Below are 14,622 nucleotides of genomic sequence, written 5' to 3'. Positions count from 1 at the left end.
GATAGGGCTGCAGGAAGTGTGCCTTAAGGCAGCAGTCCCCAACCTTTTCGGCACCAGGGACCGGATTCATGGAAGACAGTTTTTCCACAGATGGGAGTGGGAGGAGGGGGGATGGTTTTGGGATGATTCAAGTGCATTATTACTTTACTGTGTACTTTACTTCTACTGTTATTATTGCATTGTGATATATAATGCAATAATTATGCTACTGGCCGTTAACACAGAGTCAGTGGGAGCCCTGAACTTGTTTTCCTGCAGCTCGATGGTCCCATCTGGGGGTGACGGTAGGATCGCCTGCCGCTCACCTCCTGCTGTGTGAGGTGAGCTTTTCAAGTCAGTGCATTCATGGAATTCCTATCTATCTGTGGCCCAGATATCAGTGCATTCATGGAAATCCTATCTATCTGTGGCCCAGTTTCTATCAGGTCACGGACCGGTACTGGCCGGTTGGGGACCCCCACTTTGAGACTGCATTGATGGTGGGGACTGTCCTGCACTGGTGACAGAGAGCAAGGCATGAAAGTCTAGTCATGCTGTATCAGCATTTTAGTGGTGGTTTGGAATTCTCATTGCAGTTGTGTAGATTCCAGTTGCATTCACTTTACAGCGTGAAAAATCAATATTTCCATGAAGTTCTAATTTATGTAAGGGCTTCTCAAGTGGCACAGTGATAAAGAATCTGCCTGCTAATGTGGGAGGCACAGGACGTGTGGGTTCAGTTCCTGGGTTTGGAAGATCCCCTGGAGAAGGGAATGGCAACCCAGTATCTCCAGAATTCTTGCCTAGAGAATCCCATGGACAAAAGAGACTGGCGGGCCACAGTACATGGGGTTGCAAAGAGTTGGACCTATCTGAGTGAGCACACACAATTTATATACATTTGTAAAAAAATATTTTATTTTTTTATTTATTACTTATGGCTGTTGCTGTGTGTGGGCTTTCTCTAGTTGCAGAGGGCGGGGCTACTTTGCACTTGCAGTGCGTGGGCTTCTCATTACAGTGGCATCTGCCTAGAACACAGACTCTAGGCAGGCGGGCTTCCCGGACCAGGGATCGAACCTGTGTCCCCTGCAGTGGCAGACAGATTCTTTACCACTGAGCCACCAGGGAAGCCCTATATAGGTTTTGGCTGGATGGCATCACTGACTCGATGGACGTGAGTCTGAGCGAACTCTGGGAGTTGGTGATGGACAGGGAGGCCTGGTGTGCTGCGATTCATGGGGTCGCAAAGAGTCAGACACGACTGAGCGGCTGAACTGAATTCTTTTTAGATTTTTCACATTGTTCTGTTTCATCACCTGACCACTGTGAATGTATATAGTGGAGTTGCCTTTGCCCATTGGGGTCAATGAGTGGGTAATAGGGGTATCAGAGAAGGTAAAGTTCACATGAGCGCATTTGCTGTGATGTCTTAGAGAGAATGGTGCTGAATGTTGCCTGCCTGTACTCTGACAGGAAGAAGATGGGAATATAGGATGACCTTGTGAGCCCTCAAAGTAGCGTTTGTGAGCTCAGGTGAATTCATCAGACTCTTTGGAGCAGATGGAGTTTGCACAGCCCTGCTAGTAGTTCCTGAAGGTTCCTGCAGCTTTTCCAAGTTGAAACAGCTTAAGTCTGTGGTTAAGTTCCCAAATGAATCCCAACAAACAGGCTTTTTCCAAATGGATCAAATAGCACTTAATAAAACGTAGCTGTGTTACAGGTGTGTGCGAAGCCACGCACTCATGGGAATGGATTCCAAGCGGTGAATGTTGTAGATCCTGATTAAAAAGACACCCCCGCTTTTTCTTAATTTGTTAAAGCTACTTAAAATACAGTTGGCAACCTTATTCCTTATAATTGAACTCTGTCCAGAGCTGAGTTTTTAGGGGAAAGTTGGAAGCAAACTTATGTGCTATTTAATGTGGGTAGTAGGATGGAAAAATAGTAAAAATGAACTGTAGATTTCTCTGATTTTCTTGGAACTTCAAAGTGGCTGACCCAGTTGTTCATTTAAAATGTTCTCTCTTGGGCTGGAGTATAGATTTGGGAGATAATTCTACTTCGGCAATATTTTGGAAGCATTACCATTGAAAGATGGAATTTATAATTTGCAGTCCACATCTGTCTTTCCCTTAAATAAATCATTTTTTCCATAAGAAGACCCAATTTTAAGTAGTCCTCACTTATGCATTCATGGAAATCCTATCTATCTGTGTATGTGTGTGTTTGTGTGTGTGTGTGTGTGTGTGTATATATATGTATATATATATATATAATTTTTAAAGTGTTTATTGAATTTGTTACAATATTGCTTATGTTTGATGTTTTGCTTTTTCGGCTACGAGGCATGTGAGATTTTAGCTCCCCGACCTGGGATCGAACCCACAGCCTCTGCATTGGAAGTCGAAGTCTTAACCACTGGACTACCAGGGAAGTCTCTGGAAATCCTGTTTTCGAATGCCCATCAAACAGACACATCATGTTTCCTATAGGACTAGCTGCTAGCATTTGCAGTGTACGCAGACATTGCTGTGAGCATTTTACACTGTTAACTTAATTCTCACGACAGCCTCATGAAGTGGATGCCATTATTCAAATTTTATATGTGATTTAAAAGAGAGAGATTTAGTAACGTATCTAGGGTCAAACAGCTAGTTAATGGGGACATCAGAATTTATTTAGGCAATTAGACAGCAAAACTTGATAATTCTACTACTAAGATATATTGCCTCTCAAACAATGTTAAAACATTATTGTGGTTTTTTTAAAGTAAGGATTTACCAGCCAGATATGACCAAGAGTATAGTGTAAAAGCAAAGACATGTTAATTTTTTAAAACTTTTTATTTTGTATTGGGATATAGCCAATTACCCACCTGCAATAAAGGAGACCCTGGTTTGATTCCTGGGTTGGGAAGATCCACTGAAGAAGGGATAGGCTACCCCCTCCAGTATTCTGGCCTGGAGAACTATACAGTCCATGGGGTCGCCAAGAGTCGGACACGACTGAGTGACTTTCACTTTCGTAGCCAGTTAAGTGTTAACGATAGTGTCAGGTGAACAGTGAAGGGAGTCAGCCGTACATGTACATGTATCCATTCTCCTCCAAACTCCCCTCCCATCCAGCCTGCCTCATAACACCGAACACAGTACCATTTGCTATACAGTAGGTCCTTGTTGGTTATCTGTTTAAAATACAGCAGTGTGTCCATCCCAAACTCCCCATCTATCCCTTTCCCCATCCTCCCCCTCACCATAAGTTCAATCTCTGAGGGAAAAAAAAAAAAAAAAAACCATGTTAATTTATCTAGTTATTCAATGTCAATAACTATAAAACTTGAAATAGAAAAATTCTCTCCTAAGGTAGTAATAGATGTATCAATCAGATTTACTAGACAAAGGCCTCAATCTCACCCACTGAAAGCAGGTACTTTTTCTGTGACCTAAATTTGACTGAATAATATGCTAATGAAAAAAATGTAATTAGATATTTACTTTTAAGTCTGTGGTTTAGACTTTAGGAAACCTTTTGTGGTTTGGATGGCCCAGTTTCTAAATAAGACTCCGAAGAAATGCACACCAGTGCTTCCTCTCACCTTCACTTTCGCAGAATAGTGTGGGTAGTGGCTGGTGTGCCAGGCTGGCAGCTTTTCCGGCTGTCTTCTGGCTTCCATAATATCTGTTGGACTGTCAGCTATGTGTCTTATTGTTGTGGGATCCACTGGCCTGCGGCTGTGGCTGAAGGCAGGAAAGCAGCTCCTTGCTTCTGGGTGAATCTGGTGAAGTTCTGAGGACCTGGGGGTGGGCAGCCATCACTTTGGGGCAGGGGTCCCCAGCCTCCAGGATCTAATGCCTGATGGTCTGTGGTAGAGCTGATGTGATTGACGGAAATAAAGTGTACAATACATGTAACGTGCATGAATCATCCTGAAACCACCCACACACCCCAACTCTGGTCCATGGAAAAATTGTCTCCACTGGTGGCCAAAAGGTTGGGGACTGCTATCTGGGGTTAATGTGGAAGGTCCTTCTGAATCCTCTTCATCCGTGTTAACACTAAATCCCCAGGACAATGAGTTTGGTTAAAGGGTCACAAAACAGAACCTTCAATGGCAAAGGCTGTTAGCTTACTTTCTCTTTTCTCTCTCTCTCTCTCTCTGGGTCCTTCTCTGTCTGCAGCACAAACCCTGGATCCTCGCAGTCTACGGGATGTGGGCCTGCCGCTGTGTGCTGGGGACCCAGGGCACCGCCATGGTTCTTATTCACGCCACTATCTCCTTCTGTGTTGCTCAGTTCCGGTCTCAGTTCCTATCATGGCTGTGTTCTCTCTCTCTGCTCTCTACACTGAGACTGCAAGATGTGGAGGAAGTTAAGGTAAGAGTCTCTGTTTTTTTTTAATACCAATGGGAAGGAGAAAACCTGTTTTGCAATGCCAATATCCAGGTAGATGCCTTTGTTTTCAGATAAGAGTCGATCCAAGAACTGGGATGGGTCTCCCCCTCGTGGCAGCAGAGGGTGTTGCATCCTGCGATCCTTTGTATCTGACTTTGTCTTAGCCCTCCAGACTGAGGGACTAACACACTTCAGCCCTGGGAGGCTGTCCAGGCCCACCCTGTACCTTTTCTCCCAGTTTGGGTCAGCATGGATGGTGCCAGACATCACAGGAACAAAAGCAAAAGAAAGCAATAATCCCCATGTTGTTTAGTTGCTAAGTCACGACCGACTGTTTCTTGACCCCATGGACTGTAGCCCATCAGGCTCCTCTGTCCGTGGGATTTCCCAGGCAAGAATACTGGAGTGGGTTGCCATTTTCTCCTCCAGGAATAATCCCCTATGCTTTTAATAAAAAATCATCTGTAAACTGCTGCACAGTTTATAGGGAATTCTCACATCTTTACTTCATCAGAAGCCCACGGTGGTCCCTGAAACAGATAAGGTTTAAGTATTTTCCTTGCACAGAAAATCTTGGGGAGCTTCTGATATTCTTCCTTTAACCATGTGTTCCTGTGGCATTTTAACTTCTGTCCATTTGTTTACTCATTCACTCATTTATTGATTCATATGATGGCAGTTAGAACTGGTGAGCCCTGCACTGGCACAGACATGGGGAAGGACACACCAGGAAGAATGAGCGGGTGGTTTTCTAATCTCTTCTATTCACTGTGTGTCCTCTTGAAACCGGAGGCAGTATTTAACCTGAGTCTCAATTTCATCGTTTGGAAAATGAAGGTACGAGCTGCTCTGCCTTCCTCATGGAGTTGTTCTGAGGACCTAACAAGATAATGTGTTAAGCAATTTTGTAAAAATGGTAGCATTTTGAAAATTCAAGATGTTTTTTTTTTTTTTGCTGCTGTTGCTGCTACTGCTGCTAAGTCGCTTCAGTCGTGTCCGACTCTGTGCGACCCCACAGACGACAGCCCACCAGGCTCCCCCGTCCCTGGGATTCTCCAGGCAAGAATACTGGAGTGGGTTGGCATTTGCTGTTGTTAGGCTCTCTTAATTTTTTTTCACTCTCACCAGTGGACTGGCGTGAGTAGGTCAGGTGGCAGCTCTCTCCTAACAAAAGATACTTAACTTCCCAGAATGATTAAGCTACCTGATTATTTAAATAAGTGTGCTTAAAATTAGATTTGCGATAAAAATAAAAACAAATCCACATCTAACTTTTGGGGGATCTGGCAAGAATTCAAAACAGTCTCCGATTGTAGTGATCATTTATTTGGGGCCACTAGCATCAGTTATGGGCGTCGGTGGTGAATAAATTATGTATGTTGGTGATGTGAAAACTGTTGCCAAAGAGGAGGGAGCGAATGACCAGCAACTAGTTGCGCTGGGTTTCCATACTTTCACACGTGCAGTTTTCTTGATTTTTCTTGGTGTCTGCTGAAGTCCTGGACATGGAGTAGAAACTCTGTTCAGTGCTTAATTTTTCTGTGTAAAGCCTTGAAAGGCTCTCATGGGTCAAATGAACTACTCTGTCCTTTGTCCCAATTCTATTTTTTGTATCTATTTTCATCACCTGGTTTTCTCATTAAAAAACAATACGTATATATTTTAGAAAATATGGAAAATGTAGAAAAGTAGATTATAAAATGATCCATAATTTTACTCCCTTAGTAGTATCAAGATTTCATCACAGTTGCTTTTAGTCTTTCGTTCTTCACCTAGTTTTGTACATACTTGTTATTTCATGCTGTCTTGTATACCTGTTTCCTGTGTGAGAATTCAGGTTCATTGAGGGCAGGGACTATTTCTTTTGATGATGTGTCTCTAAAGCTTGTTTGGAAAATAGTCCTCCGCTACATGTGAAGCCAAATTAATGACAGAGAGCCAGAGGAAAAATCTGTTGAAGACATAAATCCCACGTGACATTTACAGACACACATCATTTTATTGTGCTTCGTGGGGATTACTCTTCTAACAAATTGATTTCCCGGCACACCATTCTTGTGTACTTTATTCCTCCGCACTCCCCAGCACTGGCGTCACCAGCTCAGCTCCACCTCAGATCATCGGGCGTCAGATTCTCACGAGGAGTGTGCAGCCTCGGACCCTGGCACGCACACTTCGCAGTAGGGCTCGCGCTCCTGTGATTACCTAATGCCGCTGGTCTGACAGCAGGCGGGGCTCAGGTGGTAACAGGAGCCGTGGGAAGTGGCTTTAAATACACGTGAAGCTTCGCTAACTCACCTGCCCTTCCCCTCCTGCTGTGGGCCCGGTTCCTGCCCACGGACCAACAGTGGGCTGTGGCCTAGGGGTTGGGGACCCCTGTAGTAAGCTGTAATATAGCGTAAACCTAGCTTTTATGTACAAATGGGAAACCAAGCAAACTGTGCGACTCATTTTATAGCAAGGTTCCCTTTATTGCGGGGATCTGGAGCTGAGCCCCCAGAGTCCCAAGATCTGTCTGGATAGGTCTCTCCGTGTCTTCAGAGTTGTGGAGGGGGTCAGAGTACCCCTTGGATGTAGCTAATCTCCGTGCTATGCACTGGTGTGTCCCACGGATGCGTATCTGGGAAAACCCTCGTCCTCTGTTGCATCAGGCTTAACGCGAAGCCGATGGCCGATGTTAGGGACACTCTTCTGCTCGTTGCTCGTTAACTGCTTTCTCTGATGATGCATGACGTTAACCAGCTGCTCGGTGGTTCTCGGCTCCCGGGGTGGGACAGCCGCTCTGCCTGTGGAAGAGATCTCCTCCCCCGGAGATTGAATGGTGTCTGTGCTTGACACTCAAGGGTTGTTCTCTCCTTGTGACTTCGCAGAGAGGGTGGTACAAGACCGAGAACGAGTACTACTTGCTGCAGTTCACGCTGACCGTGCGCTGTCTGTACTACACCAGCTTCAGCCTGGAGCTGTGCTGGCAGCCCCCGCCGGCCGAGCGGCCCTTCTACTCCCTCCCCTGGATGCTCGCCTACGTCTTCTACTACCCAGTCTTCCACAACGGGCCCGTCCTCAGCTTCCCGGAGTTCATCGCGCAGGTAGAGCCTTTCCAGGATTGCACGGGCGTTCCTGCCCGTGATGCTTCTGTCCTTGTTTATGTGATCACTCGTGAGTCTTTTCATACTGTTTTTGTTGAGTCGCTCAGTCGTGTCTGACTCTTTGCAACCCCATGGACGGTAGCCCACCAGGCTCCTCTGTCCGTGGGATTCTCCGGGCAAGAATCCTGGAGTGGGTTGCCATTTCCTTCTCCAGAGGATCTTCTGACCCAGGGATTGAACCCATGTCTTCTGCATTGGCAGGTGGATTCTTTACCGTGGAGCCACCAGGAAGCCCATACTTGGTATTCTGATAAGAAGTGAAATACTGTGCGGAAATAAGCCTTCGAATGAAGGTCACCGTGTCTCTTGTGTATGTGGGCTGTAGGGCCCCCCACCCAGATTCCCAGTGGACTGTGGCAGCCAGAAGTAATTACTGGGCACCGCCAGGAACCTGGGGTGGGCATCCCAGGCAGGCCAGCCCCAGAGAAAGAAAACCGGGTTTTCATGGACTTACTGGGAAAATGGAAGGAGACACTGACTAAGCGGTTGGTTGGCAAATAGTTGGTGCCCTTTTATTTTCACAGACTCCTTATGAAGTAGCTCTTCCGTGGCTGAGGGATTGTTCAGGGGAACCTGGGTGGGATGACAGAGTGGGGTTGAAGGGGGTTTGAAGGCCGTGCAGTGGTGTGTCTTCAGGTCTGGGTGTCTCTTTCTGCCCAGGACCGCGCCTGCCTCCTGGACAGCAGTCTTGTCCGAGGCTCACAGCAAGCTGCCTTCATCATTCCCACCTCATTTCCCCTCCTGCTTTGGATTCCTTCCCTCGTTCCGCAGCCAGCCTCGTGGAAGCTGTGTACTAGGTTAATGCACCCAAAGTATGAGTAATCAGTGATGCCTAAAAACAGGGTTTCTCCAAGAATATTCCTGCCCCCACCCCCCAACGAAAGAATCCTCATGGAGGTGAGAATAGTAAGTGCTTGCACGTGTGTGTGTAGGCACACACATGTGTACACATGCACACACGGGGGGCCTGGACACGTTGAAGAGCAGGGCCAGCAGCACTGTTTCACACTTCTGGAGGGGACACCCCACAAGGTGCCCCCTGCACAAATAGGAGGGTGCTTAGAAATCCCTTATTTTGCCTTAAAAATTTCACATTGTATTCAAAACATTACATTTCTGCATTAAACAATAACTTAATGCTTAAAAATTGCCAGTTAAATCATTAAACTTTTTCCCTCTCCGCAAATGTTTAAGGGAAATTGATATTCTAGGTGGATGTATTGATATGTTTAGCATATGGTTTCTCATACTTCAATTTGGGTTACCTGGGAGCATTCTTTTGCCATGGAGGAATTTAAAATCCATGTTTGAAAATCACGGTTAAAGTTGTTGTGTAAAAGCCAGAGGTGGTTTAGTGATGGCAGCTGATCTTCCAACTCAGTGATTCTTTTTTTTTCAAACTTTAAACTTTTTATTTTGTTTTGGGGTATAGCTGATTAACAATGCTCTGGTAGTTTTAGGTAGACAGTGAAGAGACTCAGCCATGCACACACATGCTATTCTCCCCACATCCGTCTCCCATCCAGGCTGCCGTGCAACACTGAGCAGCATTTCATGTGCTATGCAACAGGCCCTGGCTGGTTATCCATTTTGAATACAGCAGTGTGTACATGACCTTCCCAAAGTTCCCAACTATTCCTTTTCCCCCAGCAACCGTAAGTTTGTTTTCTAAGTCTGTGAGTCTCTTTCTGTTTTGTAAGTTCATTTGTATCATATCTTTTTAGATTCCACATGGAAGGGATGTCATATGATAATTTTCCTTCTCTGTCTGACTTACTTCACTCCGTGTGACCGTCTCTAGGCCCATCCGTGTCGCTGCACGTGGTCTATTTCACTCTTTTCAATGGCTACCGACTCAGTGACTCTTAAAGTGGGGTCCCTGGACCCGTGGCTGCAGCCTCACGTGGGAACTCATCAGACGTGCAGATTCTCAGGCCCTGCCCCAGACCTACTGAATCAGAACCCTGGGAGCGGGGCTCCAGAGTGTGGTCCTGATGCTGCGAGGTGGAGAATCACTTTCCTAAGTTTTTTCAGAAGAGGAACTTCTTCTCTGGAGGTGGAGACCCTCCTTAGAGGATCGGGGTGGGGTAGGCCCAGTGTAGGGTGGGTTCAGTTCATCCACATTATGTCTCTTTAACAACCTCCTTGTTGTTGGAGAAGGAAATGGCAACTCACTCCAGGATTCTTGCCTGGGAAATCCCACGGACAGAGGAGCCTGGGGGCTGCAGTATATGGGGTCGCAGAGAGTCAGAAGCGACTGAGTGTGCATGCACGGCACGGCCATTGTAAGTTTTAAATTTTAACATTGCAGTCAATAGCTTTTGGACTAAATACCCACAGCACACCCCCACCCTTCCTTGAAGACAGATAATCTTTCTCAGAGAAACATAGACTAAACCCATTAAGAGGAAACAAATTATTTTCCAAACCGCCTCTTATCCATTAAGGAGCTTATCCCTGTGGGATCACTTCTCTGTTTGGCAGATCACCATTCTTTTTAGTTCTTGTCTCCTCCTTTCTGACTGTCCCCTGTAGAGTCTTGAGGGAATTTGAGAGGTGGGTTGCAGGGTCCTGAATCTGTCATATAGAGACGAGCTCTGAGAGCATCGCTCACCTGAATCCTTAGCCACAGGCTCTCATTCTCTCGAGTTTCTGCCAATAGGGACTCAGGTATGGAGACTCTGGGCTGCACCTCTGTCTATTCTTTCTCTTTTTTTTACCCCTTTCTAAATGGTAGCAGTTGCAGAAAGCAGAAACGCAAAGAGGCAAATTGAAGCCTTTCTTTGTAATCTGGGAGGATTCCTGGAAAAGTCAGCTTAGAAATGGCAAGATGTTTAATAAGGTACAGGGCAATAAAAAGACAAGCGATTTCTGTGGTTGCTGGGGGTGTTTATGGGCACTCAACTCCTATGAGAAAAACGGGTCTAAAAGGAGAGCAGTTAAACTACTAAGGAGCTGACCTCATAGAGTGAAGGGATTCCATCAGAGACGCCGGGAGGGGAAAGACTGGGAGGGGATGGAGAAAAGCTGGCCGGCAGAGCTTGTAATCAAGGTATGCTCTGAACAAGTGCTCGCGCGAATGAGAGAACGTCACAGGAGACGGTAGAGTTGAAATTTTGGTTCTTAGCCTCTCAGGCCAGCGTGCCCAGACTCTGAAGAACAGGAGGAGACTTGCCACCAGGGGGCAGCAGAGCCTCACTGTGGAAACCCACCCAGCCCAGCAAACCACAGTGGTTAAAATGAGAGCCTTAGGTCCACCCGAGACTTCTTTCGGAGAAGGCGATGACACCCCTCTCCAGTACTCTTCCCTGGAAAATCCCATGGACGGAGGAGCCTGGTAGGCTGCAGTCCATGGGGTCGCTAAGAGTCAGACACGACTGAGCGACTTCACTTTCACTTTTCACTTTCATGCATTGGAGAAGGAAATGGCAACCCACTCCAGTGTTCTGGAGAATCCCAGAGACGGGGGAGCTTGGTGGGCTGCCATCTATGGGGTCGCACAGAGTCGGACATGACTGAAGCGACTTAGCAGCAGTAGCAGTAGGTCCACCCGAGACTTCTTTCGCTCAGTTTTTTTTTTTTTTTCCTTTAGTGTGTAAATTTACATACCCAAGATGAAGCAAGCATAGAAGAGGAGCCTCTGTAATACATGGCATGTGATATATGTACACATCAATCACCAACAGGGAAAACTGGGCCTGTCAACAGGCCCCAGTGTTAACTCAAAGGTCATCTCTGATGGCGTTTGGAATTGAAGAAATATGGGCCTCGTTTGTGTTTCTCCCAGGGGTCTGTGGAACTCAGAAAACGAGCCAGGAGTGAGGTGGGGGACAGTGTGGGGGAGGTCTAGGGAAAGGCAGGAAATGCTGTTTATTTGCTGAGCTTGGAGCCTGGGGCCACCCCATCCTACTCTGAGCAGGCTGACTCGTGCAGTGAGGAGCTGCTGTGTGTGTTGGGGGGCACTGGGGGGGACTTGTGCTCCTGCCCCAAGGGGAAGAAAGTGAAAGTGAAAGTCACTCAGTCGTGTCCGACTCTTTGCGAGCCCGTGGACTATACAGTCCATGGAATTCTCCAGGCAAGAATACTGGAGTGGGTAGCCTTTCCCTTCTCCAGGGGATCTTTCCAACCCAGGGATTGAGCCCAGGTCTCCTACAGTACAGGTGGATTCTTCACTAGCTGAGCTACCAGGGAAGCCCAAGATTACTGGAGTGGGTAGCCTATCCCTTCTCCAGAGGATTGTCCCAACCCAGGAATCGAACCAGGATCTCCTGTGTTGCAGGCGGATTCTTTACCAACTGAGCTATGAGGGAAGCCCTGAGGGGAAGACAGTGCTTAAATAGGGAACGTGGTTGATGGTTAAGAGCAAAACTCCTGAGCCCAGCCCTTTAGTTACAGGGTTTGAATCCCTGCTGTGCTTTGGCTTGAGAGCATTTGGTGAGTTACTCACCTTATTTGTGACTGCATTTCCTTTTATCAGTATGATGGAAAAAATAATAATACCCCCTAGATAGGATTGTTGTAAGGACTAAATGATTTCGTCTAGATAATGTGGCTTGACGTGTTGTACACCCTGTTATTGTCATTACTGTTATCCAAAACTGAGCGTCATTTCTGGAGTATGTTGTTGGAGGAGGTCACTGAAAGGCTGGGATGACTGGTTGACCCTCAGTCTGGACCTGGGCAGTCAGAGGCTCCTCACCCCTCCCCTGCCCTTGGAATGTACTTTCTGCCCACCATTCTCAGGCTGGGAGCCATTTCTGGGGCATAGGTTTGACCTTGAGAGAGGAAGGTGTCGTTCAGACCAGCTGAACTCCCTACGTGACTAAACCCAGAACAGGCCTCTGTTTCAACTTTAAAATTCTGCTGGTGGATGCAGAGATCTGCTGGTGTTGTGACACCCACTACGAGGCCTGTCTGTCAGCTCCCTGGGTTATTAATCCTGCCCTGCCGGTCCAAGCAGCCCACTTGTTTCTTCGGTCTATCCTTATAAATGCTGGGCTGGAGGAAGCACAAGCTGAAATCAAGATTGCCGGGAGAAAGATCAATAACCTCAGATATGCAGATGACACCACCCTTATGGCAGAAAGTGAAGGGGAACTAAAGAGCCTCTTGATGAAAGTGAAAGAGGAGAGTGAAAAAGTTGGCTTAAAGCTCAACATTCAGAAAACGAAGATCATGGCATCCGGTCCCATCACTTTATGGGAAATGAGGTGGGGAAACAGTGGAAACAGTGGCTGACTGTATTTTTCTGGGCTCCCAAATCACTGCAGATGGTGATTGCAGCCATGAAATTAAAAGACGCTTACTCCTTGGACGGAAAGTTATGACCAACCTAGATAGCATATTAAAAAGCAGAGATGTTACTTTGCTGACAAAGGTCCGTCTAGTCAAGGCTTTGATTTTTCCAATGGTCATGTATGGATGTGAGAGTTGGACTGTAAAGAAAGCTAAGCACCGAAGAATTGAAGCTTTTGACCTGTGGTGTTGGAGAAGACTCTTGAGAGTCCCTTGGACTGCAAGGAGATCCAACCAGTCCATTCTGAAGGAGATCAGTCCTGGGTGCTCATTGGAAGGACTGAAGTTGAAGCTGAAACTGCAATACTTTGGCCACCTGATGCGAAGAGCTGACTTACTGGAAAAGACCCTGATGCTGGGAAAGATTGAGGGCAGGAGGAGAAGGGGACAACAGAGGATGAGATGGCTGGATGGCATCATCAACTCGATGGACGTGAGTTTGAGTGAACTCCGGGAGTTGGTGATGGACAGGGAGGCCTGGCGTGCTGCGGTTCATGGGGTTGCAGGGAGTCGTTCACGACCGAGTGACTGAACTGAACTGGACTGTCCTCTGGGAACCAGGGGCCGGTTTCAGGTCTCACCTGGGGAGGCTCCCACGGGTGAGAACTAACATCTGTTTATGTCAGACCCGAGGCCCTGGGGTCCGGGCTGGTAGGTGAGGGCGGCAGTGGGGGCCATTCTGGGCACGATTCTGGGCAGGGGCCATCCCAGGCCTCAGAGGAGGTCAGCGGAGGATAGATGCAGGCCGTGGCTGCAGGGGTGGGCTCAGTCCCTGAGCGACCAGCGCTGGCAGTCACTGTCCCAGTCAGACCACTCAGGGTTTGGGGTAGGCTCCAGAAGGCACCTGCGGTGATGCTGACCATGAGGAATACTCACTGAGTACTCACCCCAACCAGGCTTTCCATGTTCTAACATGTTTTATCCTAGCAACAGCCCAAGGAGTAAGACATTGTTATTCCCACTTCACAGACAGTAACACGGAGGCAAAGAGAGGCTAATAGAGTGCATGTTGGGGTAGGGGGATGAAGACTGGAGCCTTGTTGCCAGCTCGGTGACCCTCACAGGAATTAGAGTGAGGATGCAGTGTGACGTGGTGGACGTGTGGGTCTGGACACTCAGGCTGGCCAGGCCAGGTCCCAGTCCTGCGGCCGCTACCCTGACTTCAGGCTCCATTTGCTGTTCTGGCAGACACCAGTGGGTACCACCTGCCTTGGTCTGGATGCAGTGAGGGTCTGACTAGGGAATCATTTATTGGGGAAGGGGTATGGCCTGAGACTGTGGGCTGGAGAGAAATGCCCTCGTTATAAAGCAACAAGACTTGGGCCGCAGTGCCCTGGAGCCAAGTGCGGAGGCTGGAGCGGAGGTGACTCGGTTGAACAGCTGTGTCTGGGGAAGGCTTCTCTGGTGCTCTCCAATGTGGGTATTATTCACGTGTGAAAGAACCTTTCAGCTTTGAGAACTGTCACCTTGAATCATTAGAATATCTCTGAAAGGCTTTGATATTCCTTTTTATGCAATTTGCATGAAATGAGGTTTTAAAAGATAATGTGTTTTACAATGCACTTTGCAGATGAGTTAATGTGTGTTTTTTCGTGGAGTCTTGACTAAAAATTCCCATTGGCGGCAGTTTCCAGTGGTCTTAAGGTTGGCACTGACCTCGGTTTAAAACATCTCTGGTGAAATGCTTTGCATGCCGAGGTTGAATAATGAGCAGCCCTGCTCGTTAGGCAGCTGTGTGTGGTGCGTCTTTTCTTCCTGCCGGATCGACAAGGGACAGATGCAGTTTTTTAAATAAAAGGGAGACAACT

The 14,622-nt window shown here is 47.3% G+C and overlaps 1 protein-coding gene across 7 annotated transcripts in view; it reads left to right on the top strand.

Annotated features, from left to right (window-relative positions):
• The window catches only part of HHAT (hedgehog acyltransferase), a 354,446-nt gene that overhangs the window by 71,003 nt on the left and 268,821 nt on the right, over positions 1-14,622 (top strand). For 5 of the 7 annotated variants that reach the window (XM_027565683.1, XM_027565682.1, XM_027565680.1 and 2 more), the window contains 2 exons: positions 4,161-4,355; positions 7,244-7,459. In XM_027565683.1, the coding sequence (XP_027421484.1) occupies positions 4,161-4,355; positions 7,244-7,459 (411 nt within the window). The remainder of the gene's footprint in view (positions 1-4,160; positions 4,356-7,243; positions 7,460-14,622) is intronic. The other 2 variants (XM_027565686.1, XM_027565687.1) reach the window with 2 other exon arrangements.

This window comes from Bos indicus x Bos taurus, chromosome 16, assembly GCF_003369695.1.
Source record: "Bos indicus x Bos taurus breed Angus x Brahman F1 hybrid chromosome 16, Bos_hybrid_MaternalHap_v2.0, whole genome shotgun sequence".
Taxonomy (NCBI): domain Eukaryota; kingdom Metazoa; phylum Chordata; class Mammalia; order Artiodactyla; family Bovidae; genus Bos; species Bos indicus x Bos taurus.
Note: the sequence above shows the minus strand (reverse complement) of the source record. Positions and strands in the feature narration are given on the sequence as shown.